Source organism: Muscardinus avellanarius, assembly GCF_963383645.1.
Source record: "Muscardinus avellanarius genome assembly, chromosome: 14".
Classification (NCBI taxonomy): Eukaryota; Metazoa; Chordata; class Mammalia; order Rodentia; family Gliridae; genus Muscardinus; species Muscardinus avellanarius.
In genome coordinates, this window is record NC_137800.1 from 36,515,296 (window position 1) to 36,540,964 (window position 25,669).

Sequence of the window (25,669 nt, forward strand, 5' to 3'; positions counted from 1 at the left end):
CATACAATGGCTTTTCAAAGTTGAGGGCAGAAAGCAGAGATATGCACTTTCATGTGGATGCAAGGCTGCATGTCTTCCCCAGGCTCACAGCGGTAGCTACTCTGCTGGTGGTTTGGTGGCAGCAGGTGGAGATGGTGATGGCAAGTTGGAAACCATAAGGCATGACAACGAGAGGCCCGGGGGGATGTTTCAGGCAAGTGTATGCAGATGTGTTGCTGAAATGCATCATAAATAAGGAGGGAAAGTGATTCACAGCCTCTTGACATAGTTTCCGGGAAAAGTACCAAAGAACTTGGTTCTTCTTGAGGTTCCTGGAAATAGAAGCAATAAATGAAAAGGTGCAACCACAATGAAATATCAGCTCAGACATATAGACTTGGACCCTTTCCATTTCTGAGAAAGTCCCAAAGACTGAGAAGAAAACTCACTTTAAGACAATAAGAAGAAAGTATAAGCAGTTTTAATTTGTCCTGCCTGAAGTAGTCATTGCCTCATAAGCATCAGTGCTGTGTTTCTGGCACATCAAGCTCTAGAGAGAAGCTTAGCCTCTCCATCTAAGGGAGAGACAGTTCTGTAGAGGAGGCAGGTGATGGAACTCTTGTCACCATGGCTGCCAGCAAGAGTGAGAAGGAGTCGGTGTGGGGTGACTGGAAAAGCGCAGCAGCAAAGGCTGGTTCTGGGTCGAGAGGTTGCTTAAAACAACCTCAGATAAGGTCAGGCCTTGTCTGGGACATTGCCAATATCAAAACAGTTTTATTATCTCATGCTCAATGTCAATTCACTCATTTTTAAAAAGTACTGCCACCGGTTATGGTGACATACATTTGTAATCCCAGTACTTGGAGGCAGAGACAAGAGGATTGCAGTTCCTGGACAGCCTCAGCTATTAAAGTGAGGGCCTCCGCAATTTAGTAAAACCTTGTTTCAAAATAAAGAATAAAAAATAGGGCTGGGAGTGTAGCTCTGAGGTAGAATGCCTCTGGGTTCTAATACCAGTGCTGGAAAAAAAAAAAAGCAGTGCTAGAATCCCTAATAAAATAGAGAAAATGTGAACAATTTATAAAAACACTAAACAAAGATCAGCTACTATTTGTGTGTGTGTTTAGTGGGGGGAGTGGTTCAAATATTGGCTGTGATTTTTAATACAGTGAGTTAAGCAAAAAGCACAAATGGTCATTATTACGATCATCTCGGATTTCAAATAGCATAATTCCTGGAATTATGCACTAAAAGTTGTGCATTACATTTTCATTTAGGGTTTCTAGCACAGAGCAAATAGGGTCTGTGAAGTTTCACTTCTTACAGTCTGCAATTATTGCCTTGGTTTGGCTACTGTTTCCTTTTTCCCTGTGTAGGTATGCCATTTTACTTTTCTCCTACATGGGAATTATTATAAATACAATTCTTGGATTGTTGCTTAAAATGTGGCCCCAGTTCTTTCATTATCTTGGAGTAAAATTAGCAGAAAACTACATACACCTGATGCAGTAACCACTCGGCAGTGTTAGAGATGCAGTGGCCTTGGGATGGTGCTGCATGCGTGAATGCATGAAGGATCAGAGGTACCATGAATTCAAAGAAAGCTTGTCCATCACAGTGAGCCATGCAAATGAGCAAACGCAAGCCAATTAAAATATAGCCGAATGTGTCTGAAATGTCACGTACCCACAAACCAGCCATCATCACACTTCTCCATCACATCTATGACATCACTTTCTCTGAGCTCCAGCTCATCTTCATTCCTAGGAGTATAGTTATACAGAGCCTGAAACCTTAAACAGGACAAACGTGTTTAAAGGTTTTTTATATGTTTGTGAATTAGAAGATGGTACAGCATTCATTTTACCTTTAAGATTTCTATTCTCATTAATAATAAGTAGGGTAAGTCTATGGTAAGCAGGTAGAGTAAATAGGAATGTATAGATTTTCATGGGAATTAGACTAGTAACATTTCATAACTCACAACGAAGAATAGTCATGGAAGCTTATAGCATTCATGAACTGGATTAAAACATTTTGACATTTGGAAATTAGACCTGGATTTCAATTGTCCAGTCATTTAATGTGTATCATCCAGATACCAAATAAAACTACAGAATATAAAATAAATGATTTTTGTATTATTCATCTATATAAAATCAAGAATCAGCTGGGCGTGGTGGCGCACGCTTGTAAACCCTGCTCTAGGGAGGCTGAGACAGGAGGATCGCAGAGGTTCGAAGCCAGCCTCAGCTACTTAGTGAGGCTCTCAGCAACTTAGTGAGACCTTGTTTCCAAATAAAATAGAAAATAGGTCTGGGAGTATGTCCCGGAGGTAGAAAGCCTCTGGGTTCCAACCCCAGTACCACTAAAACAAAAACAAGAACAAAAACAAAACAAAAAAGCCCACAAGAATCACAGCTTCAGCTGGCCATAATCATAAGCAAACAACTGAGACTTGCAAATAGAAGAATTCCTATTAAAAGGAAGGTTATTTTTCCATCAAAAGGTATTCTTTAAAGCAAAATAATTTTATAATTTGAGTAAGTGTTTGCCGATGACTTAGAATTTAAAAATCGAATATAATTCACTTATGAAATTGAGTGGATATACTTATAGTTTATGCTTAGTTTTGAGACAATCTCAAACAGCAGATATGGACAGAAGTTCCCCTTTAAAATTGTCCTGGAGAAACTGTGTTTGATTTCTAAGCTCCCCCTTGAAACTTTATAGGAAGAAGAATTACTAAGAGCATGCTGTCATTTTCTTTGCCTGCCTGAATCCTTTGAGAGATAGATTATGATGACATTGATCAGTAACAAATTCAGACACTGAATTTATGAATAAAATGCCATGTATTTTAATGGCTGTCAACATGGGCTGGTGCCTTGGAAGGCAAAGACAGACATAGCAGCTGGAAGGTCAGGAAGAATTTGATTTGAAGTTAATATAAAACTTCTTTATAACATTACTAAATATTACTAAATACCCATACTACGGGGGTGGGGTGGGTGTTAAAATGGTGAACTTGTTCTTGTTGCTCTTTGTAGTTATATAATTCTGCTAACATAAGAAAAGAAGAATAGCATTCTAGGGCACTCTGGATTTTTTTAAGCCGCCTTTAAAAGTTGGTCCTAATGAATCTGTTCAGAAATGAGATTTATTTCTAGTTACTTTATTGAGTTGGCAAATCAAATTTTGGTAGAATAAAGCTATTTTATTGCTTGAACCCAAATATCATATGGAAGAAACACTGATTCACTTCTCAATCTGCTTGTGAACTTTTTCAGATGGGTGGATCTTGATGAAGTTGGTTTCAGTGTTTTCTAGAAAAAAGTCGGTAAGATATGGCCTAACACCCTCTCATAAAAAACACCTTCTTAGCTGGACGTGGTGGTACACTCTTGTGATCCCAGCACTTGGGAGGCTGAGACAGAGGATTGGGGTTCGTGGACAGCCTCAGCTACTTAGTGAGGCCCTTTGCAACTCAGTGAGACCTTTTTTCAAAATAAAGAATAAAAAATAGGGCTGAGAGTGTAGCTTGGAGGTAGAATGCCCCTGGCTTCCACCCCCAGTACCACAAAAACAAACAAAACAAAACAAAACAAAAATCATCATCTTCTCTGGCCTGGTAACAAAGTCTGAAATTCCAACATTAGAGTTTCTTCCACTATTAATGATTTGTCCTAGTAAACTGATTAATCCATTTATACTCTTCTGAGAACAGTCTTTTTTGGAGGAGGATTCAGATTGTGGCTAAGGGTAGAGAAAAGTAGCGGGAATCCCAGAGTAGTCGTGAGAAAGACTGGCAAGTGTTGAACATAAACATTATCCGATGTGGATGTTTGCACGGGGTCAGCTTTAGCAGCTGTGTTGTTTTGTTGATTTAGTTTTTGGAGGCTGGTCAGATGAAGGAATGACATCTTTTCTTTTTTTTAATCATGGTCGGGGCACTTATTTGAACATGGCCCTCTTTCCAGGTTCTCATTAGACGGAGATGGGCTGTTATTTCTATGGATATACTCTGCATTTCTCAGTTTGGGAAAACAGATTCTCTGATTGAGCTTCTCAGGCTGTAGCCTCTACACAGGCACATTCCCAACCACTTTCAGAGACAGGCCTATTTAAGGCCACAAACCCCAGCTGCTTGAAGAATCTCAAGGTCCCCAGAGCTAACACACCAAACTTGGCGTGACCTCCTCCCTCATTTTTGTACGATGAAAGCCAACATGCTTGTCAAAAATTTACTTACCATACTGGTTTAATTGGACCACAATAAAAAAAAAATGAATTTTATGGAAACATAAACAACTTTCAGGAAATCCTCCTACCTCTGTTGGCTTTCAAAATCTATACTACATGACAGAAAATGAAGTTGAATTATGATAAAAAAAATACTGTTTTGAAGGATGCATTGGTGAGATGAATAATGGTGGTGGGGTCAGGATGCCTCAGAAAGAAATCCGAGCAGAACTAGAAGCTATAACTTGTACCTTTTCCTCAAACATACTGCACCAAGACTGAATGGTGGGGGTGTAACATTAGGATCCTACTTTGGCTTCAAAAACTATTCTTTAAATGTAGGAGGTGAAGCAACACTCCATATAGGTCCTTTAATTAAGACTGTAATCAGATAATAATTTAATAAAAATGTTTTCTAATGCCTAAAGCAAGACTTGGAAAATGTCCCTCCTCCCATGTGTGGGTTCTGTGGTTTCTTAACAGCTGAATGACTACAGTTAAGTAGGACATAAAACAGTGCAACAGAACACAATTTGCCATTCATTCCTCAACTCCTTAAAAGCTGTTTAGTAGAACACGTTGGTAGTGCTGTAAACCTGAACAGCCCTGGAATGTATTTACTTATTTATTTTTGTGATGGTATCATATCATTGTTTGCATCAGCAAGAGAACAAACAGAAACTTCAGAATAACAAGTCTATTTAAAGCATTCCGATTAAGGGAGATTAAAAAAAACAAAAACTTCTAACCTTTTAGTTTGTGATACGAAGTTTCCCTCAACAAGAGCACCTTTCTTATTGTGCTCCGTGAGAGCCAATCTCAGTGTCAGATGGGTTCTGAAGAGCATGGAGCTACATTTCCGATCAAATAGGACAGAGGAGGGACTCCATGGTGCTCAGACCACAGGCCACATACCAGGACCTGCCCACCAGGAGGTGACCTGTCAGCCCCTTCTGCAGCAGGTGGGCAGGGCTGGGCGGAAGGCTGGAGTTCACTCTGTGTGCTCAGGTCTGCAGAGCAAGGCTGTGGCCCAGAACTGCTTCTCCCAGAGCCCTGCTTCTGACACAGAACAGGCAGACGTCGATAAGAAGTGGATAATCTTTTTCATGGGTCAAATGGCACAAAAAAGATGCACAAAAGAGAATCTTAAAGGAAATGTATCATCCCTCAGGTCGATTTGACTTATACGTCAAAAAAGGAGAGGGAATCGGAAAGTTTGAAAAGACATATTCCTGGTACCGTGGAAGTGATACCATGATGGCCTGTGAGTGTTTTAAGACTGCCATTTTTGAAAGACACTTCTAAGCATGTAAATTTGGGATGATATTATTAAAACAGATTTTAGATTTACCTTCAAAGTATCTGAATTGATAAAAAAAAAAGGTTAGGCCATTTTTCACATGTCTTTACAGCTATGGTTACTAGTTACACAGCTAACAGAACAGAGAGAGAGAAAGATTTATAAATCTTAGGAATCACTGTAGCATCGGACACTTTCCCCAGTGAACAAATTAAAATCTTTCTTTTAAATATAGTTTTAAATCTATCTCATAAAAATGGAGAGCCCCCTGAGTAAGGAGACCTCATGTTAGTTACTTTGACCTCTTTGACTCGTACTTGTACCATCCTCTGGTCTGGTATGCCAGTCATCTATTTTGTGGGTCAAGGTTAGTCTTGAATTTAGAAGATAAGAAGAATACTTACGGTTCCCCCCCACCTTGAATGTTTTCATGAGTGAACACAGGACGCTGTGGCTGAAATGAAATGATTTTCAATGTAATCAATGTTTAAACTGGTACTGATTAAAAGATAATTTGGATAATGGCATGGTACTTTTCTTGACATTTAATATTTCCTGTTGTAAAAAACCAAGAGGAAGAGAAAAACCACCAAATAAAGGGTTTCTTCAGGATTAATAATTAAAATCATTTGAAGGAAGTTTTAAATTAAATTAAAATAACCAAGGTTCAAATATTTTGAATGTATCTACAATCTAATCTCTTCAAGCTTTCAGGAAAAGTCAGGGTTTAGTCCCATTGATTTTTCAAAGGTCAGGAATATGGCAGAACATGGACATCAAACCACTGGGATAGAAAGGAAGGACACCTTCATTCAACCTTATTCTCCAGTGCTTTCTCAAACAAGCAGGAAGTAAGCCACATTTAATTGAACAGCAAAATATCCACATTGACTCTGTAAACTTTTCCTTCACAGACATTTTTACATACAGTACAGATGAAAATAGCAGTAGGCAGACATCCCATGCTACACTTGAGTTCTCTGTTCTCAGCTTAGAGAAGACACATGCATTTTTTTTTTAAAGAAGCAGAGAACTTAAAATAGAATGCAACAAACAATATCCAGGTAACATGTAACATTTTACCTTAGAAGAGAAATATTGGTAGAAATCCCCAGTGCACTGAACTCTCAAAAGAGTTTCTTTTCTTTTTAAACTAAGCATCAAGACCAGTATCTGTAATAGATACTTATAATATTGGAAATGACAAGCCTTAGCACCCCATATAGCCACATAAATACTTCAATGAACTAAAGTTAATACATATATTGAATATATAAACTTGGTGTAATTTATATTGACTACTTAAGTGTTAACTTTTAGGGAGAAAAATGCACATAACTCATTCATGACATTTCAAAAGTATTATCTTCTAAATGTCAAGCTACAGGGTGAAATAAAACCAGAGTTTGCATGGCAATGACTCCTTGCATTGGAAACGACTCTTTGATGACTACTGAAGTAATGATTAGATCTATGTCCTGAGACATTATGACTACTTCTTGGGTTCCCATAGCTGTGAGTGGACTATTGATAGGCTGGGAAGCTTTCCTGGAAATCGCGTGTCCAACAGCAATGGTACAAGCTTGGGTGGGGGCCTCTGAGATTCCCTTCAGCTTTAGTCTATGATGTGCCCCCTTCCTAAATACTTTATACACCCTCTTCCATCTATGCTGTCTAGCACAGATTAAGTACTTTTGAAAGCAATTGCTTACAGTATTCTTAGAGGTTTCACTCAACAGTCTGTGCAGAGAATACATAAATTTAAAACTAAAGTGTGGTTAAGGATTACTGGACACAAAAGTGACTTAAGATCATGAAACAGTTTACTCGTATAAACCACTATAAAATTACTAACAGTGCACCTATTGTTAAGTTATAAAATATATTAAGAATGACTAAGACTAAATAATTTTCTAGCATTTTTATATAATTTACTTCAATATATTATTAAATCAATTGAATTATGTAAAAGTGTGCAACTAAGTCGTTCATAACCTGGATAATTTCTTCAAGTTCTCTTATGATTCAATAAAACCATATATATATATATATATATATATATATATATATATATATATATATACTCATGCAGAAGTAAGAGTTGTATATATTAATTGCCACTAATAGTGTTTTGTAATCATTTCCAAGTCTTCTTTTTACAGTTTTCTTTTCCATTTTTTTTTTTTTTTTGGATGGTACTGGGGTTCCTGGAAGTCCTTCTACCTCCAAGCTACACTCCCAGACCTATTTTTACATTTTCACTTGGAAACAGGGTCTCCTAAGCCAGCGCCCACGGCTGGCTTCAAACCTGTGTGATCCTCCTATCTCAGCCTCCCAAGCGCGGGGATTATAAGCGTGCGCCACCATGCCCGGCTTCCATTTTTTAAAAAATTATTATTATTATTATTATTATTATTATTATTATTATTAATTTTGTGGTACTGGGGTTCCTGGAAGTCCTTCTACTTCTGGGCTACACTCCCAGACCTATTTTTTTTTTTTACATTTTTATTTGGAAACAGGGTCTCCTAAACCAGCGTGCGCGGCTGGCTTCGAACCTGCGCGATCCTCCTGTCTCTGCCTCCCAAGCGCAGGGATTACAAGCATGCGCCGCCATGCCCGGCTTCCATTTTTATTTTATTTTATTATTATTATTTTTTTCAGTACTGGGGATGGAACCCAGGGGCATTGTACCTTTGAGCTACACCACCAGCCCTATTTTTTTTTTTTTTTAGTCTTTTTATTTTTTGAAACAGGGTCTCACTGAGTTGCGAAGAGCTTCGCTAAGTAGCTGAGGCTGTCCTCGAACCTCGATCCTCCAGTCTCCGCCTCCTGAATGCTGGGATTAAAAGTGTGCACCACCACACCTGACCTCTTTTTCATTTTTAAATGACTGCAGAATAAGTTCACTTCATGTATGTGTCTCTATATGACAGTTTTTAAACCATTTCTCTCTTTTAGTTTTTGAAGAACAGTCTAACCTTTTTTCACTATCATAAATGATAATACTATAAACATTCTTATTCAAAGAGCTATTTTCTTCTTTTAAACTTTCTCTTAGAATACATTCCTAGGAATAAAATTTCTTGCCAAAGAGTATGAACTAAAGCCCCATGATTTTGAAATTGTACATGATAATCACTAAAAATACTGTGTATATTTAAAAAAAAAACTTAAAAAAGCCTAATATGCTGTATTTCAAGAAACAACCAAGATAGTACTGTTCTCACAAAATTATCATGGCACCACGTACAGTGCATAACAAAGTCTAGATAAGAAAATGCCATTTTTTATTTTTCTTGAGAGAAAAAGTTTTGTAAAATATTTTTCATTATGCTCTAAAAATGGCATGCCTCTATCCACATATTTAAATCATTCCAATATTTTAAAATTGAGTAAAAGTTATAATTTTATATCATGATATTCTGTGCTTGGTAAAATGGTTGGTGTAATTTCATTGTTCCCTTATATAAAAATGAAAATACCACTTTAAAAATCCACTTGTTTATTAAAGTAAAAAGTCTACTTTAAATGTCTGTATATTCCCATCACTATCATTTTTCTGATTCAATTTCTCTAATTCGGCCTACTTTCTAAGCCATTCAAGTGGGTCATCTCTTTGAAAATTTGAAAAATTGGGCCATTTGTTTAAGTGGTTGGCTCTCTCTCTCTCTTTTTTTTTTTTTTTTGGTGGTACTGGGGTTCCTGGAAGCCCTTCTACTTCCGGGCTACACTCCCAGACCTATTTTTTATACTTTTTAATTTGGAAACAGGGTCTCCTAAGCCAGCGCGCGCGGCTGGCTTCGAACCTGCGTGATCCTCCTGTCTCTGCCTCCCAAGCGCGGGGATTACAAGCATGCGCCACCACGCCCAGCGTGGTTGGCTCTCTTAATTCTACAGGCTTCTGCTTGTCAAGGGGTTGTGTCCCTGAACGTGTCAGCCAGGAATGGCCTTGCTTTTTTCTTTTCTTTCTTTCTTTTTTTTTTTTTTTTTGAGTTACTAGGGATGGAACCCAGGGGCATTCTCCCTCTGAGCTACACCCCCAGCCCTATTTTTATTCTTAAATTTGAAACATGGTCTCACTGAGTTGCAAAGGGCCTCACTAAGTAGCTGAGGCTGTCCGTGAACTGCGATCCTCCGGTCTCAGCCTCCCGAATGCTGGGATTACAAGCCTGCACCACCACGCCTGGCGGAATGTCCTTGCTTTTAACTGCCTTTCTCAATAAGTCTTTTCTCTTCCTCCAAATCCTTGTAAACTTGCCCCTCCTTTCCCCCCTGAATAATTTTCTTTACTGTTCATATACTCAGGCCAGAATTAACTACAGCTTTTATTAGTAGATAAGTTGTGTCTTTCTTATGATAGTGAATTTAAAAACCTTTAAAAACTTACCTTTAATAGGAATTACTCTCATGTTAATGGACAGCTAGGAGCCCTTTTTGAGGAAATGTGACTCATTACAGTTCTTGAATTAATTAATTTTAATGCATTTGACTATTGGGGGGTTAAGTAGTTTGTGTCTATTTGGGGCACTGGCTGCTATATGACCTTGGGGGACACCTCTCAGCTTCCTTATATCTAACATCAATGAGTTGCATAGATCTAGATGCAGATTAGTTTTGTTCTCCTCAGGGAACCTATGAAGAAATTCACATTTCTTAAGTACTGTTCCTCTGCTATGGAAAGGTGCCTTTCATCAACCTTCCACAGTCGGATGTCAGAGAGCTGTGACCAGTTGACATTTATTGGTCGATTCTCACTTGCCCTAGTCATGCAAAAACAATAGTGCTAACAAATATACTTCACTTTTCAGATGAGTAAATCAAAGCCTAAAATATTGGATACTTTTTAATACAATGAGTAGATGAAAGAAATAGAATTTTTAGCTAGCACTCTCTTTTTAATAAAATATTACGACAACGGAATAGATGGCCTAGGTTGGCTAAAGTCACCATTTTTATTTCATCTCTGAGATGTGCTTTTATGTTTTGTTTGGTATTCAGGCAAATGATTTCAGATCTTTTGTCTTTCCCTCTGGTGTTGAAACCATGCACAGGCTTTAAGAACTGATTGGGGCCATAGCTGCACTCTATTGCCACCTGGTGGTAAACATGGCCAGCAACAAGCTTAAAGTTGTTTCTGCCTTTGATTCTCTCTCACCCAATTCCTTCAGCCTGGATTAATTTTTAAAGGATATTTTAAAGAGCACAAAATGAAGTGCAATAGATAATCATCTGTCTTCCTAAATATGTTATTCCTCTCCCACATTTTAAAAATTCTTGAGAAAGAGAAGGAATCACTTGTTGACCACCAGTATTTTTGGTCTGTGTTCATTTCTATTTTAGCCACTGGCGCAGGCATTTCTATTACTCATAACTCCTTTGCAGTGCTGAGATAAATATAGAACAATATATTTTGGGGACAATTTGAGAGGTTCACATGAACAGTGAACTTATGAAGATGGTTTTCAAATTAACACATTAAAATCACTGGGCTGGAAATTTTGAGCAGGAATTGTATCATAATTATATTTCTTTGGCGAGTCTCAATTGTAAAATAAATCTTAGAAAATCCAGTGAAGCATTTATCAAATCCCATGGTACCTTAAATACTTAACTTTTTCCTTGGTAATGTAACAATACTTTTTCCCCTCTGTGTAGCTATTTTTTAATATTGCAAAAATGGATATAAAAAGACAGGTTTTAAACACATGCTAATTTTCAAATCCAAGGTAAATCATAAGCCACTGTAAATTAGGAAGCTGGTCTGAAATATTCTAGAATCTTTGAAATAAGTAGAATATATACTTTCCTATCTTAGATAGTGAGATAGAGTCCTTCTGAAAGCCATCATCTATGTAAGTGTTTGCAAAGATAGCCCTGGAGGGATTAGCTATATCTTGTATTAGATAAGTCTTAATAAGGATAGACTGTTACTTTAAATATTAATGTGAAAATATTCAAAAGCATGATAAGTAGTTCTAAAATTCTTAAGTCAATCATTTTTTTTTTTCTCCCAGGAAATGTTGGTTGTAGTAACTGTCAGGTAGAATTAGGTGGCATTCTCCTAATAACATATCATGGTTATATTTATAGGTTTATTTTTCTTTCTTAAATTATGAGAGTAAAACATAACTTTGTGTAAATTGAAAGAAAATAAAATATTTGTGGACCACAAAAACGTGTGTAACCTACCATATGAACACGTAATGTAAAATTCTGTCAAAGTAAAAACTTACGGTGACCCCAAAAGCATACGATCTCAGTAACCCATGGAATTTATGGACGAGCTCTCTTAATTTTGGAAACAGCTTTCTCTTTCTGTTGGCTCTGAAAAGCCATTCAATGGAGACTAAGAATCCATACAAATTGGCATTCCTCTTTCTCTATGGCAACACAAGTCTCTGCTTCAGCAACAAAACAAGGTCTTTTCATGCAAAGCAAAAAGCACAAAATGGCATAAATACAGAACAGTTATCTACATGTACAAAATGGAAAAGGAAGACTTAAACACCAAGTCCTTGAGAGTTTGAAAGGCAGAGCTGTGGACAATTACAGCTAACTCAGGGCCTTTTAAAACAGAAATGGTGAAAGGAATCCCAGCTTGTGCACAGGCGAGAATTGCTACCGTTCTTGACTGCATTCCTCCAGACTGACAGCTCCATTTAGGATCTATTTATTCCAAAGTGTTGTGGATGTTATAGGAATAAGTAGTAAGAGGAAAAGTAATTGGACCTTTAAGTCCAATCAAAGCTGTCAAGAACTTGGGAACAAACAGATCCAGAGAATAGCACTGGAAAGAAAAGGGCCACCGAGTGAACATACATGTGTCACAGAGCGACAGAACATTTCAAAAGGCAGCTATGCTCCCCGCTACATCACCAACACAGACAAAATATTTTGAAACAAGGATGGTGGATTAAAACAAATCTTAACAAATGGAGTGAAACAGAAGCCAACAGTTCAGGAAGCATGGGAGTTCAATACATCGTTGGTAACAATTCTGTTCTCTGCACTAAAACTGGTGATTAGAAAGCAGTGGTTTAGCCCAGGAACATGAGACAGATGGAGAACACCATACACCCCATACCCTTCTTTGTATAGTGGGGGACTTGATCATTCTCTTTTGGACTTGGGAAACGAGGCGTACATGCTTAGGAAGCACACTGCGCATAGGCTTAGGATAGGATTTTTGTGTTGGTCTGATTTCACAGCTCAACATCAGCTCGCCACTTCATCTCAATGCCATCTCCAGCTCTAGTTTAAAGCCAGATCACAGAAAAGACAACTAAGGAAGAGCCAGCCACGGAGAGGGAGGGCAGACAGCCAGGATGACTGCCAGTGAGTGGGTGCGGTCTGACCCTACCCTGTGGGAACTGCTGACCGGAGAGCCGCAGCATCTCTTAGACAGCACTGGGCTACGAGGAGGCTTACCCAGGACAAATCTCTCTCTTTTTAAATCAGCCTGGAAAAGCCATAAGAAGTTAGTTAGTTCTTTGGTCTTCTTTATAAAACCTTCAGGAGGAACTTTCCTTTTTTTTTTTTTTCTTTTTCTCCATGCACACACAGCATGCCAAACTCCAGAGTAATAATAGCAGAGCAGGGGAGGTTAAGAGAGCCCAGACAGCTCCTCTGGTGGATACATACAGTTCCTACTCCAGGAGCAGTTGCTGCTTTGATACAAGACTCAGGCATAGTAGAGAAAGACTTAGAGAGGGAAGTGGGCATAGAGAAGGTGTCTCAATGCAAGGTACATAGCTATGAACACATACCTCTGTGGTTATCTCTTTAGCAGAATATTTAACAATTGGATTCAAAACATCCTCACATTTGACTTTCTTTTTATGGTTATTGACAAAATGATATAGTAAAAAATTGGGCTTAACCTCCATCAAGTTTTATGTATAAGTGTCAAACATTTGTTAGAGGCAACATTTTTCTAAAAAAATATGTATTTAGAAAATAAAAACTTTTTTGGTGGGGGATGAATTCAATTGAACACTGAATATTGACTTAAATAAAATGTGATCATTTAAGTATTTGTTCAAGATAAGATCTTTAAAGGACAGTGAATAAGCTAACCTTGTATGTAAGTGTATTTTATTTCCCTTCCAGGAGGAGACAAGATCAGGGGTTTGGTTTGGCTTAAGAGAACTTTAGTAGGACTAAAAGAATTTAAATAAAAATGTGGTTTCATCAGCTCTTGCTTAGAAGAAATTTCATAATGATTAACAATGGACCTCCATTTCCTAGTCTCCGGGGATGAAATGTGCTTGACATATTTGCTTAGGTCATGGCAGAGAATGCGTGATATTCTCCAGTGTCCATTCTCTTCTTTGTCTTCAGTAATGGGATCCAGGATGGTAGGTAAGTCCCTGGCTATTCTGAGTGAAGATTTTATTTCACAGTTTCCTTGTACACAGATGTGTGCATGTGATAAGTTCTAAAAGATGGGACATAGACAATTTATTGGGATTTTCTGGGTGCTGTGATGTCTGTGGAGCCACCATGCCAGTCTGAGACACCGTAGATTTGTGCAATAAATATATATTTACCTTATTTAAGCTATAATTATATTTTGAGTTTTCAGGGAGTGAAGCTTCTCTAATCTTGACTAATAGGTGCAATAAACATCAAGGCTTATAGAGAAGAATTTGATGTGGATAATAACAGCTAAAGAGATCATTTGAACATATTAGGAAGAATCAGGGCCTATCTTCATGTTGGCAACTGTGCTCAGATGGGTCACCCTCTGAATGGATTGCTGTAGGGTGATGTGGTTGCTTTGTAGCTAAGCTTCTTGGAATAAACATAAGAAAAGTTGTTATCTAGCCTCATTAAGACAAGTCTCTTTTATAAAATATGTTCTTGGATAGAATTAGAAGCTCAGTTTGGAGATGAGCTGACAGTTATAATTTTTATCAAGAGAAGTCATTATTTTAAAAATAGATATTGGGAAGACTAGAGGAAACACTGAATTCAGATTTATATATGAAACTCATATTTTTTTTACCTTTCAGTAGTCTGTAATTTATAAGATGGTAGTGAATTTTACTTTTATGGAAGTTTGGACTGCACATGACAGATTTCTCATGGTCTTAGAAAATAGTTTCAAAGAATAAAATACATTGAATTAATGTGGCTTAAACAATGACTGGAAGGGGTTTATAAAATGTTACTGTGATGACCTTATTCATACTATACAATGTCTATTAAAACATTATTAAGCTTTCACTTTCTATGCTCACTGCTAGCTTAATTTATTTCTTTGTAATGAGCATAAAATTTGCAGTTGAATCCATTTGTATTTATATTTACAAAGACAAATATTGTTAGCCAGCCTTTTTAATTGAGTAAAAAAATAGGTTTATAAGGCTTAAGAAAAGTCTGTAAGTGGTTAAAAATCAACATTTGCTCCCAAGTATGATAAAATAGAGAAAAAAGCCAGTTTGTTTTTCTGGAATTATTTTTTTTATATAGTTGTTACAGTGTTCTTTTAAAGTAGAAAGATTATGAGTGCCTTCACTCTGCCATATCATTCTACAAACATTTGAAAGCTAAAGAATGCCTAGGACAACACTGGCTCTTGCAGGAAAAAAAAACCTTTCTGAATTCTAGTTTTGTCCTTGATGCTACAATGACGTGTCTTTTATCTCTCTGCATTGAAGAACTCAGATTCCAAGGTACTTTCTCATTTATTAATTAAGCACAAAGTCTGAAGAACAAGTACTAAAGGTAAAGAAGGAATATACTGGCCTTACATATAAAAATCACAGAAAGACAGGAGGGCAATTTCTTAGCCTGAGGCCTATATAAACGGCATTATAGTACATAAAAATTTCCTACTTATTTCCCTCCAGCTAAGATAAAAATGCAAAGAACACATATTCTTTAAAGTATGCCATGTTTTCCAAATTTCCTTTCACACCCAAGGTGTATTCACAATCATAGACTGTTTTGCAGATGAATTTGGTGATAGGGCTGTGGAAGATTGTATACATGTCCCTGTTCAACCCTGTTCAAGTGCTCTTTCTTTCTTTCTTTCTTTCTTTCTTTCTTTCTTTCTTTCTTCCTTCCTTCCTTCCTTCCTTTCTTTCTTTCTTTCTTTCTTTCTTTCTTTCTTTCTTTCTTTCTTTTGTGCTTTCTAATATAGAAACTTTGCTCTAACAGAGGCTTCACTTTTTACTTGTCTGCAGAAGTTTTCATTTCACATTTAAAGATTACATATAAGAATGAGTTATTATTTTATGTATATTACTTTGTGTCTATAAGAAAAGGCTTCAGAGTCATTCTTAGCATAGATGCAAAACTTTTTTTGTGTGATGAACTGATACCATGTTGCAATTGTAATTAGCTCTTTCCAAGGCCTTAACTTTTTAAAGCTCTTTACTTTTGCTGAAAAAAAATTCATTGGTATCTGCAAGGGCAGTTAAATGTCAGCCATGCTGCCAGTATGCAAATATCAGAGGTGGATGCTTTGCCAACTGCTACCTTCTTCCTGCGTCCTTATTTTCTTCACCTTTGTGGAAGACAAGGATCAAGACAATCACTGTCAAAGACCATCCTGCCTTTAGCCTCTGCTGTTCCTGTTGATGAGTTGGAAACAATGGAAGCTGACTCTACTAAGGAGAGACAGAGGACGACAGCACAAAGCTTGCACTTTTGAACGGGATGGTTCTCAAGCCAGCTCTCAACTTTTGAAGAATCCAATGGCTGTTTTTTATTATTATATAATCTTTGTTTTTTTTTTTTTCTCCTCAATCTGGGTATAGCTGTTATGCAGATAAATCTTTTAAGTTTTTGGACAAAGGCCACATTTTGGGTGTTAAAAGTTAGCAATCGATGTTTGCATGCCCTTTTATACCTTGTTAGATGGCACAAATCTCCATGCATACCTTTAGTTAAGTTCATTTAAAGACATGCAATAAACCACACTCAAGATGCAGGTACCTTTACTTGTGGTGAACTTATCTCCTGTTGATAAGAACATTTAGGGAGGAGAGGAAGTGAGCAGGGTTGGGTAGGCTGAAAATGTGTAGAAATCAGGTCAGAGGCTGAGGGAGAACGGAACGGAGGGGAGGAAAACAGACGGCCAGGAAAAGGTGTAGTCATTCGGTGTCCCGAAGAAAACAATGGTGGCTTAAATACTGAAGAAAGATTATGTGATTATGCTTATGTCTAGAATGAGGCTACATGGTCTTTAGAGACTGTCCTCCAAACTTAAATCGTTTTAAAATTACCAAGTATTTTGGAAAGTGACATTTATGGCAAACTCTTGCTTTGAAAGCACTGACTTTTTCTTTTGAATTTTGAATTCAGAAGTCCTAATGGGTATGGGCAGTTTAATTTTTTGAATGTGAGTGGCTGGAGATTAAGAACATCTGTGGTCTACAATTTCATCTTTATAGGAGGGTATCTTCTAAATGTACTACTTAAAGCCCTGCAATGCTTCTTTGTAACTTGATTGTAAAGTAGGTCACAGACTATTCAGTATCAGTATATTACACAGCTAGGGAAGTTAAGATATTTAAGAATATGGTGGGAAGTGGCCACCCAGCTTGCTTGGGTGGGGTGTCTGCCATGCCTGAGGGACTGACTGTCTGCATTGGGTAGAGAGCATTTCCTGGGAATCAAGCCACTTACCTAAACACATCTTAAAACAGATTCTGCTGAAGGCAAATTTTGTTACTGAAATAATTCACTTAGAAACATGTTTGACTTGCTGTAGTGAATTATTTCTTTTACTCAGTGTAGTGTGTTTAATGCAGATGCAGGCATGGCTAGGTTATTTGGTAACAAAGAAATCATGGAGGAAAAAGACTTGCATTAGAGTATGACAGAGACCTTTCTTTCATTTCATAATTTCAGCATTTACAAGTAATTGTACTTGCAGGATAATTGTAATTAGCAGGATAAATATTTGAGAGATTTTTTTTTTGTGTGTGTGTGTGGCACTGGGGATGGAACCCAGGGCATTCTACCTCTGAGCTACACCCCCAGCCCTATTTTTCATTCTTTATTTTGAGACAGGGTATCACTAAGCTGTGGAGGGCTTAGTAGCTGAGGCTGGCTTCGAACTGAGATCCTCCTGTTTCAGCCTCCCAAGTACTAGGATTACAAGCATGCACCACCATGCCTCGCTGAGATCAATATTTCATTCTTTTTTTGTGTGTGTGGTACTGGGGTTCCTGGAAGCCATTCTACCTCTGGACTACACTCCCAGACCTACGTTATACTTTTTATTTGGAAACAGGGTCTCTTAAGTCAGCACGGCTGGCTTTGAACCTGCGTGATCCTCCTGTCTCCGCCTCCCAAGTGCGGGGATTACAAGCGTGCACCTCCACACCCCGCTGTGATCAATATTTTTAAAGAGAGAAATTTATACATTAAAGTTTTAGGGTGAATTTCTCCCTTTGTTGATTAAAAGCATGGTCCAAGGTACTCTGTTGGTAAGGAAAGGATGCAGGTCCTCCCCCACCTTTTTCTTATTGATACTGGCAATTTAAGTTTCTGAAAATCTTGCTAAGTAACTAAGGCTGGCCTTGAAATTTCAATCCTCCTGTCTCCGCCTCCCAAGTATTGAGATTACAGGTGTCTGCCACCACAACCAGCGAGGACTAAATCCTCTTAGTTACCAACTTGGGGAAAATGACCTCATCAGAAAAGTCAAGAGGGGATGGGAGTACTATGTTTCTATTTTTGTTTGTTTCCTTTTTCTTCACTTTTTAAACTTTTTTTTTTTTTTGCAAAGTGCTATCACATTAAAGATGTGGTGTATTTTTTTCTCATTTTGGATTTGGACTGGTCTGCCCATTCATTAACATGCTCATCTATGAAGCAGGCATAATAATATTTCCTGCCTCACCAGGTTTCAAAAATTGAAGGTGTAAGAGTTCTTAGAATAGTGCCTGACACTCAATAAAAACCCACACATCAGCTATCATTATTAACATTGGAAAATTAGAAACGCTATCTAAATTAAAGAGACTTTTGAAAAATGAATTTAGAGTCATAAAGAAGTACTTTGATAATGGGGAGATTATATCATATGTTTGCATGAGTCTGTTAAAAGCTGCTGTGATTTCATATGTTCCTTACCCCTGACTTACACAGTGCTTGTGCTCCTGTAAGACAACCTGCTAAAGCAGTGTCAAAATAGATGTTTATTAATATGATTAACTCTCTTAGCTACTTGGAGTAAGGTCGGTTAGTTCTTCAGTAATTAGGCAAACATAAAGTACCTTGTTACTGGGTTTCACTGCACTGCTGTCTTCCTTAGAGATCCTAGGATCTGTGGGGGAGCCTACTGGATATTTTAAATAGGCAGGCCTCTCCTCTTCTTCCTCCTCTTCAATGTGCAACTTTGGTGTCACCTCTGTACCATCGTGGGCATACCACAAAACATCTTCTTTTTGGGATTCTGGCAGCCATCCTCGGGCGCCTGATATAACTCCCTCAAAGATTCCTTCATCTTCCTCTCCAATGACAGGGAGGGGTACAGGCAGGGAACCCACACTGATGCATGTAGAGGCCACAAATTTATCACCTAGGGCTTCAAGAACTCTTTTGGAGTCTGAAAAGCCCCTTGTCATTTTTTTCAATTCTGCCAACTTGCTCTGAGTGTTCTTGACGGGATCTTGCAGGGGCATTGCATAGGAAGGCTGGGTCGCGGCTGAGGTCACACTCGGGTGGGGTAAAGGTGACAGAGAGTGAGGTGAGTCAGAAGCCACAGATTCTGGAAGTGTCGGGAGGAGAACAGGGGCCTCCTCCTGAATTTCAAGGATGATCTCCGCTGGGATATTTGGTTCGGCTTGGTCAGCTGGCAAGGTCAATGCACTAAGCTTCTCTAATTCCTCCAAGAAGTTGTCCAGGAAAGAAAATGGTGTTGGGGCCAAAGAGCTTGCTGGTGGACACCATTCTTTCAGGGGTGGCCACTCCTGGGGGATTCCCTGGAGGGCTCCTTCGTCTGAGCCTGGTGAAGCTTGGTGTGTGGGAGGAGGGGCTGGTTCACTGGAAGCAAACTTAGAAATGAGCAAGGATGATGAAGTTAAAACAGAAATAAGCAAAGAAAAATAATGATATGTCCAAGCATAGAGACAGAGAAATAGAGGAAAGGTGTGGCAGTGAATATAAAAAATTATTTTATATTGAACCACAGACATAGATTTGAAAGGATTTGGAAAATGTATAGATTTGAATAATCTTTTTGGAAACATATATATTAAATATTTATCCTAATTCAGAAAGCTATTTGAACAATGACTCTCTACATGAGTTTTCAAATCTGAAGAAAAAACTGTCAGAGATTTTGAGGACAGATAGATAAACCTTAAGATTTAACTTAATTCTCTACCTCCTGTGGACTATGTGTTCTTTTCTAAACTGTTTAAAAGATATTACAGGTTTCCAGATATTGATTCAGTAGTCTAAATGATTCTGAAGAAATGTTAATGTAGGGTGAAAACCAGCAGTGAAGGCTTTTTATTCCTTGTATTTATTTACTGTTCTTCCCTATCGTAGCAGTGGCCAGCCTTGTGAACTTTCAGTTTTCCCACTCATGTTTGCAAGGTGATTATAAAACATATCATAAAGTATTTTATACCATTATACATTAAAATATTTCTAAGTGAATAGAATAAATTCTAAAAAAATATTTTTCAAGATCAAAAACCCATGATTGGAATGAAATAGAACTTATATAGAACTATTACTTCAAAGTTAAAAAAAATTCCAAAGTAAATGTTTACACAGGAAGGGAGCATAACATGCTAATGAGACTGAACTTGTGTTAAGACTCCCATTGTATCTCAAAAGCTCCACATTTTATGTAAACCTGTGAAAGTATAATTTATGAAGCTTAATCTCCCAAAGTAAAAATATACTTCCATATGTCTTAATATTATTAATGTACTTAGCCTATTTTAAAGAAGCAGTAAATTTAAATTTTTCATGCAAACTCATGAAAAATAGTTCTAGAAATTCTGCCTACCAACTTTTAATTGATTGCTCAATTTTTGCTGGGTAAGAAACAATGCTTTACATGCTATGCACATAAAGGGCTTGAGACAGACTTAAAGATGACTTTTACTTTAGGAAAGGTAGATGGCTTTGGTTTGAAAAACAAGTCTCAAGAAACTTCTTAGCTGATCCATTAAGGCAATACTTCATATACATGGTCAGCACCTTTGGACCTGGGGACAACTTAGTACATATAAGTGCACAGTACATTCTCCATCTAACTTTGGACTTCTGTGTCTTATAATATGGAATAGAGCATCAGTTGAGTTTATTAATCTATTCAGCTTTTATTTTTTAAGGAAATATGATGTCATTCAGCATGGGATGGCATAAATGGCATAAAGTATCACAAAACTCATATGAGCATTAATACAAGATCCAGGACTCATGGTTGTTTAGCACTGAATATAAAATGAGACTGTGCATGTGGTTTGTGACTGTGTAGATAGCTACTCCAATTAAGCCCTGTAGTTGTTGAATTTTTAATGAGATATAAATTATGTAAGTCTTATTTGATATTCTCAGACATTCTCTTATTGGCTAGAGTTCTGTTTTATGTTCTTTGTTATATAACACAAAAGTTTGGATAATTATATTTTGAAAGCCTATGAAGTTGGTAATGATTTAAGGTCATTACTTTTCACTTTCATTTTCTCTCATGGGCAGAAATATTATTCAGGTGAGAAAGGAAGAACTTTAAATTGCACTGTCATCATTGCTGACACGATTGCTAGTGCTATCTCCTGTTACTATGACAGAGCCATTTCCACATCCCCAGTACACATGTTAGCAGGTTGAAAGTGCACAGCTTTACAATGCATTTTATTGTACTGACAGTCAAATGAAGTCTCTACTTATATCTATATTACCAAAATACACCATACAATTATCTTGTCTTCCAAAAGCATTGTAATTGGATCCTACTGTGCTAAAAGCAGAGCTATCAGAAATAATACTAACTTACATTTGAGGGTTCCTTAAATTAGGTAATATGGCAAGAAACATGATTTGACTGTGTCAAAGGATGATTAAAAATCATTAATGAATTCATGTCTCTATTTGCAAATAGCAATTAAAAGAGGAGATGTAAACGTTTAGCTTACGGGGATCTCACGGTTTAGAAGTACATAATATTTCATATTCTGGAAATGATTCAGGGCAACACTACCCAGGAGTTTCCTTCATTAAGCTAATGATATCACAGCATGTGTTACTAGTTGGGATGAAAGCAATATTTTTTTCAGATTATAGACATACGCTTTCAACATATTTTCAACATATTTTTTTCCAGAAGTGAGAATAAAACACTAATTTGTTATTAGTGAAACCTGTACGCTTCTTTATTTAAAATCTGATATAAGAGAAAACTGAAAATACATTTAAGTCATATTCACAGTGAAGATTAACACATTGTGATCTAAAATATTATATTGTCATTGTTGATTAGGGTATACTGAAGGATTTCTTAAATGCTAAGTGAGCCTTTGTTGAGAAATACTTTTCTTCCTTATACCACTTTATTTAAAGATATAGTCACTTGAGATTTAGTTGGCATTTCTTTTAAGATAACTGAAAGGTTAATAAAACAAATAAATAGGTGAAAGAAGATGCTCATCTATTTTCTTTATCAGTAGGAACTACTAAAGAGATGATGTTGATTTCTAAATGCTAAGTCCTGTAGTCAATTTGGATAATGCAAAACTGTTATGTTATCTAATGATACAGAATTGAGGGTAATTGCCCACTAAAAGTCAACTCTTCAAATATTAGTAGAATGAATAAAAATGTCTAGCCTGAGACCTTTTAAAAGAAAATATCTCTCTTAAGACAGAGTCTTTGATCATTTACTTAGGTAAAATCCTTCTAAGACTCATTTCCTAGGAGTAGTTTAGATTACCTGGGACCTTATTTTGGAATAATTTTGCATTATCATGAAGTTACTTCACACTTTCATAAGATCTTATATGCTATTTTATTTTGCTAGCTCTAGATGGTTTATTTTACCATGCCCTACCCTTGATATTAATTAAGGCAATAAATTATGCAACTAATTATTTTTAATGTTGGAGGTATGTAATATTTTGGAGGTAATTTCTTGTCAATTTTTTACACTTTGACATTAATGAAAAGGAGAACGGTTCCTAAATATCATCCACAAAATGAATATAATTCAACAAAAAACAAGAAAAAAAATTCATATTGTGAGTAAAGAAAGGAGGATGGCCTTTTCTAGTTCACTGATTCAAGAATCAAAGTACCTTTTAAATTACCCATTGAAAAGGACGATCATCATTAGCTACTAGTGCAAGCAGTGCAAGTAGACTTGGTGTATGTTTGCTCTAAAACTAATGAAATACATTTAAAGACTTCTAATAATCTACTTTTAGTAGTAATTTTTATTAAAACTCATAAATCATATTACAGACTCTAATTTAGAAATTCTGCTTTATCTCTCTTTCTATATAAAATAGCCCAAAGATTTTTATACAGTTTTGTCAATCTAATAATATATGTTCTTAAGATATGCCATTTTAAGTATAAGTATAGATATATACATTTTATGCTATATATGCATATACTTATACATCTATATGGTAATTGTATACATAAGTAGATATATATTTATATTTATTTATGTGATCATAGATACAAATACAATTTACACATATGTAAAATCAAGCTTCAGGAAAAACAATGTTTCAGAATATATATATATGTGTATATATATATATTCACACAGAAATAAAGGTATATATGATATGAAGTATTATATTAATGTTTTATCTTTTGATATTTTAGCTCTAAGATGGAATTAACAAAATCAAGCAGTTAATCTTTATTCTAGCATCAATTTGAGGAAAATTAAAGTATATTTACTGACATGGTACTCACACGTGTGCAAATAGACTATGTAAATTTCTTTCCTTGCAATAGATGTGATGATCTAATCTGATATACTAAAATTACATACTAATTATCTAACTCCAAGTTCCCAAGTATTGTGTTAATATGATAGAACATCTTCTTACCTTATTGGAACTTAAGCTGTGGATTCTGTCACTAGAGTAGCTGTGGGGCATTGGAGGGTCAGAGTAATCCTCAGCACCCTTTGTATTCTTCTTGATAACTTCTACATAGGAGACAGGGAAGATGCCTTGTCTGTTGGCTCCTGGAATTTTGCCTTCATACCAGTTTTGATCAACTCTTTTAAGAAGGATAATTCTATCTCCCTGTAAAGAATAATGGGAAGATGCATTATAAATAGAGATAAAACAATATACGAATATAATTGTCATTATTTCTAATCAGAAACGTTTTGCACACCTAGGTTTTGTTTAATCAGGGGGATGTAAGTAAGGGATCCTAGCTCTTACTAAAAAAATATAGATTAGCAACATACATTAACTAAACCATCCATTCATGATATTAAAGTCTTTCCTAAGGTAGCTTGGTTAATGGGAATGGAATTATACGTGTTTCATATTTATACTGCATGCAAGGATATATATATATGTGTATATATATATATATATATATATATATATATATAAAATTTTTTTAAAAAAATGGCCTAGTTTAACAGGTATGACTCAATGACAGTAGCATGATCATATTTCTACCAGTTCATGGGTTGCAAAAATCAGCCTCTGAGCCAGACATAGTGGCACATGGTTTGTAATCCAGGAATTTGAAAGGTTGAGACAGGAGGACTGCAAATTCTTGGTCAGCCTCAGCAATTTAGTGAGTTCCTCTGAAATTTAGTGAGACCCTGTTTCAAAATAAAAATAAAATAGGGCTAGGGGTATAGTTCAGAGGTAGAATGCCCCTGAGTTCAATTCTTAGAACCAAAAACAAACAGACAAAAAAACAAGAAAACAAAAACCTCTGGAAAAGATAAAGTTGAAAGGCATGACATTTATGCCATTTTTCTGCTTTAATTTATATGTGCTAAGTATTCACAAAGAATGAATGAAAAAGATAGGGGCAAAGATAGTACCTTAAAATATCCTGGCTGCAGCCAGGACCGACACCTCCCTGGTCTGCAGCAACACTGTGTAATACCAGCACCCTTTCTGAATGTTTGGTGACTGTGCCATGCTTGTCCTTCAACGCTTGAATAGAAATCTTGTCTTTTGCAGTAATAGAAATGCCTAAATTCATTATTCTGCTGCCTACAGAGACTAAGCCAAAGGCTACAGGACCCAATTTAAGCTTTATTTCCAACCCACACACAGCCCAGTACTAAGTAGGCAAACTCTTGTAAAACAACAAACAGCAGCTGCACATCCAGAAGGCAATGCGGAAGTTTGAGCGGCTGCACCTGGTTGGGCAATGGAGGAGGCACCTGATCATGACAGCAGGGAGCCCTTCCTCAGGCGCCACTTGGTGGAAGGTTCTCCTTTTGTCCAAGCGCCTGTCCTACCATCACTGAACAGGGCTTACAGAAGAACAGTGAATCTCCCCGACTCCTGAAATTGCGCCAACTCCTGGAATTACTAGGCTTTTGTATGAGCTATAAGATGCACGTGGAAAATCCTTCTTTAAAGTATGAAACAGAAGATCATACAGGTCATGTAGTCCAGGTGCTGTAGCATGGAGTGTAGCAGAATGTGAGTTCTTGATGCAGTATTATGACTGAGAGGATGAAGCAAGATTCTGCCAGGACCAAACTGAGGTACATCCCTTGCTGCACCTGGAGCAGGAATCCACCAGCCCGCCTGCGCGGTCCGAGACCCTCATAATGAATATTAGCTATCTTCTCTGTGTTGTGTGAAAAAGCAGTTTTCTCAAACAAGCATGTATCCTTGTACAGCAAACAATACAAATAGCTCATTTATCATCCTCAATGATGTAGAGTGCTTTCTGATATTGTTGAAAAGTGGCATTAGTGTCAGAGAGGTTGCTAGTGAAATTTGGGGTCAGTCATGAGGCTCGGAGAAGGGTGTCAAGGAAGTAGTACCACAAGAGGGCCCTTCAAAATGACTCCCCAGAGAAGAAATAATCTTCACACTTGTGGACCTTTCCTTGGTGACAAGATGGAGAAAAGGAAGTATTGGGACCCTTTGATTTTTAAACAATTAAATAAAAGGCAGCAGAATAGCATTTTGAGGTGTATCAAAGTGCTTTCTGCTT

The 25,669-nt window shown here is 36.9% G+C and overlaps 1 protein-coding gene across 23 annotated transcripts in view; it reads right to left on the minus strand.

The window, feature by feature from the left end:
* Positions 1-249: 249 nt before the first annotated feature.
* The window catches only part of SORBS2 (sorbin and SH3 domain containing 2), a gene marked incomplete at both ends in the record, with an annotated part of 96,201 nt that continues 70,781 nt past the window's right edge, over positions 250-25,669 (minus strand). For 22 of the 23 annotated variants that reach the window (XM_080710627.1, XM_080710620.1, XM_080710616.1 and 19 more), the window contains 4 exons: positions 250-311; positions 1,666-1,772; positions 5,926-5,975; positions 23,566-23,766. In XM_080710627.1, the coding sequence (XP_080566753.1) occupies positions 250-311; positions 1,666-1,772; positions 5,926-5,975; positions 23,566-23,766 (420 nt within the window). The remainder of the gene's footprint in view (positions 312-1,665; positions 1,773-5,925; positions 5,976-23,565; positions 23,767-25,669) is intronic. The other variant, XM_080710621.1, reaches the window with a different exon arrangement.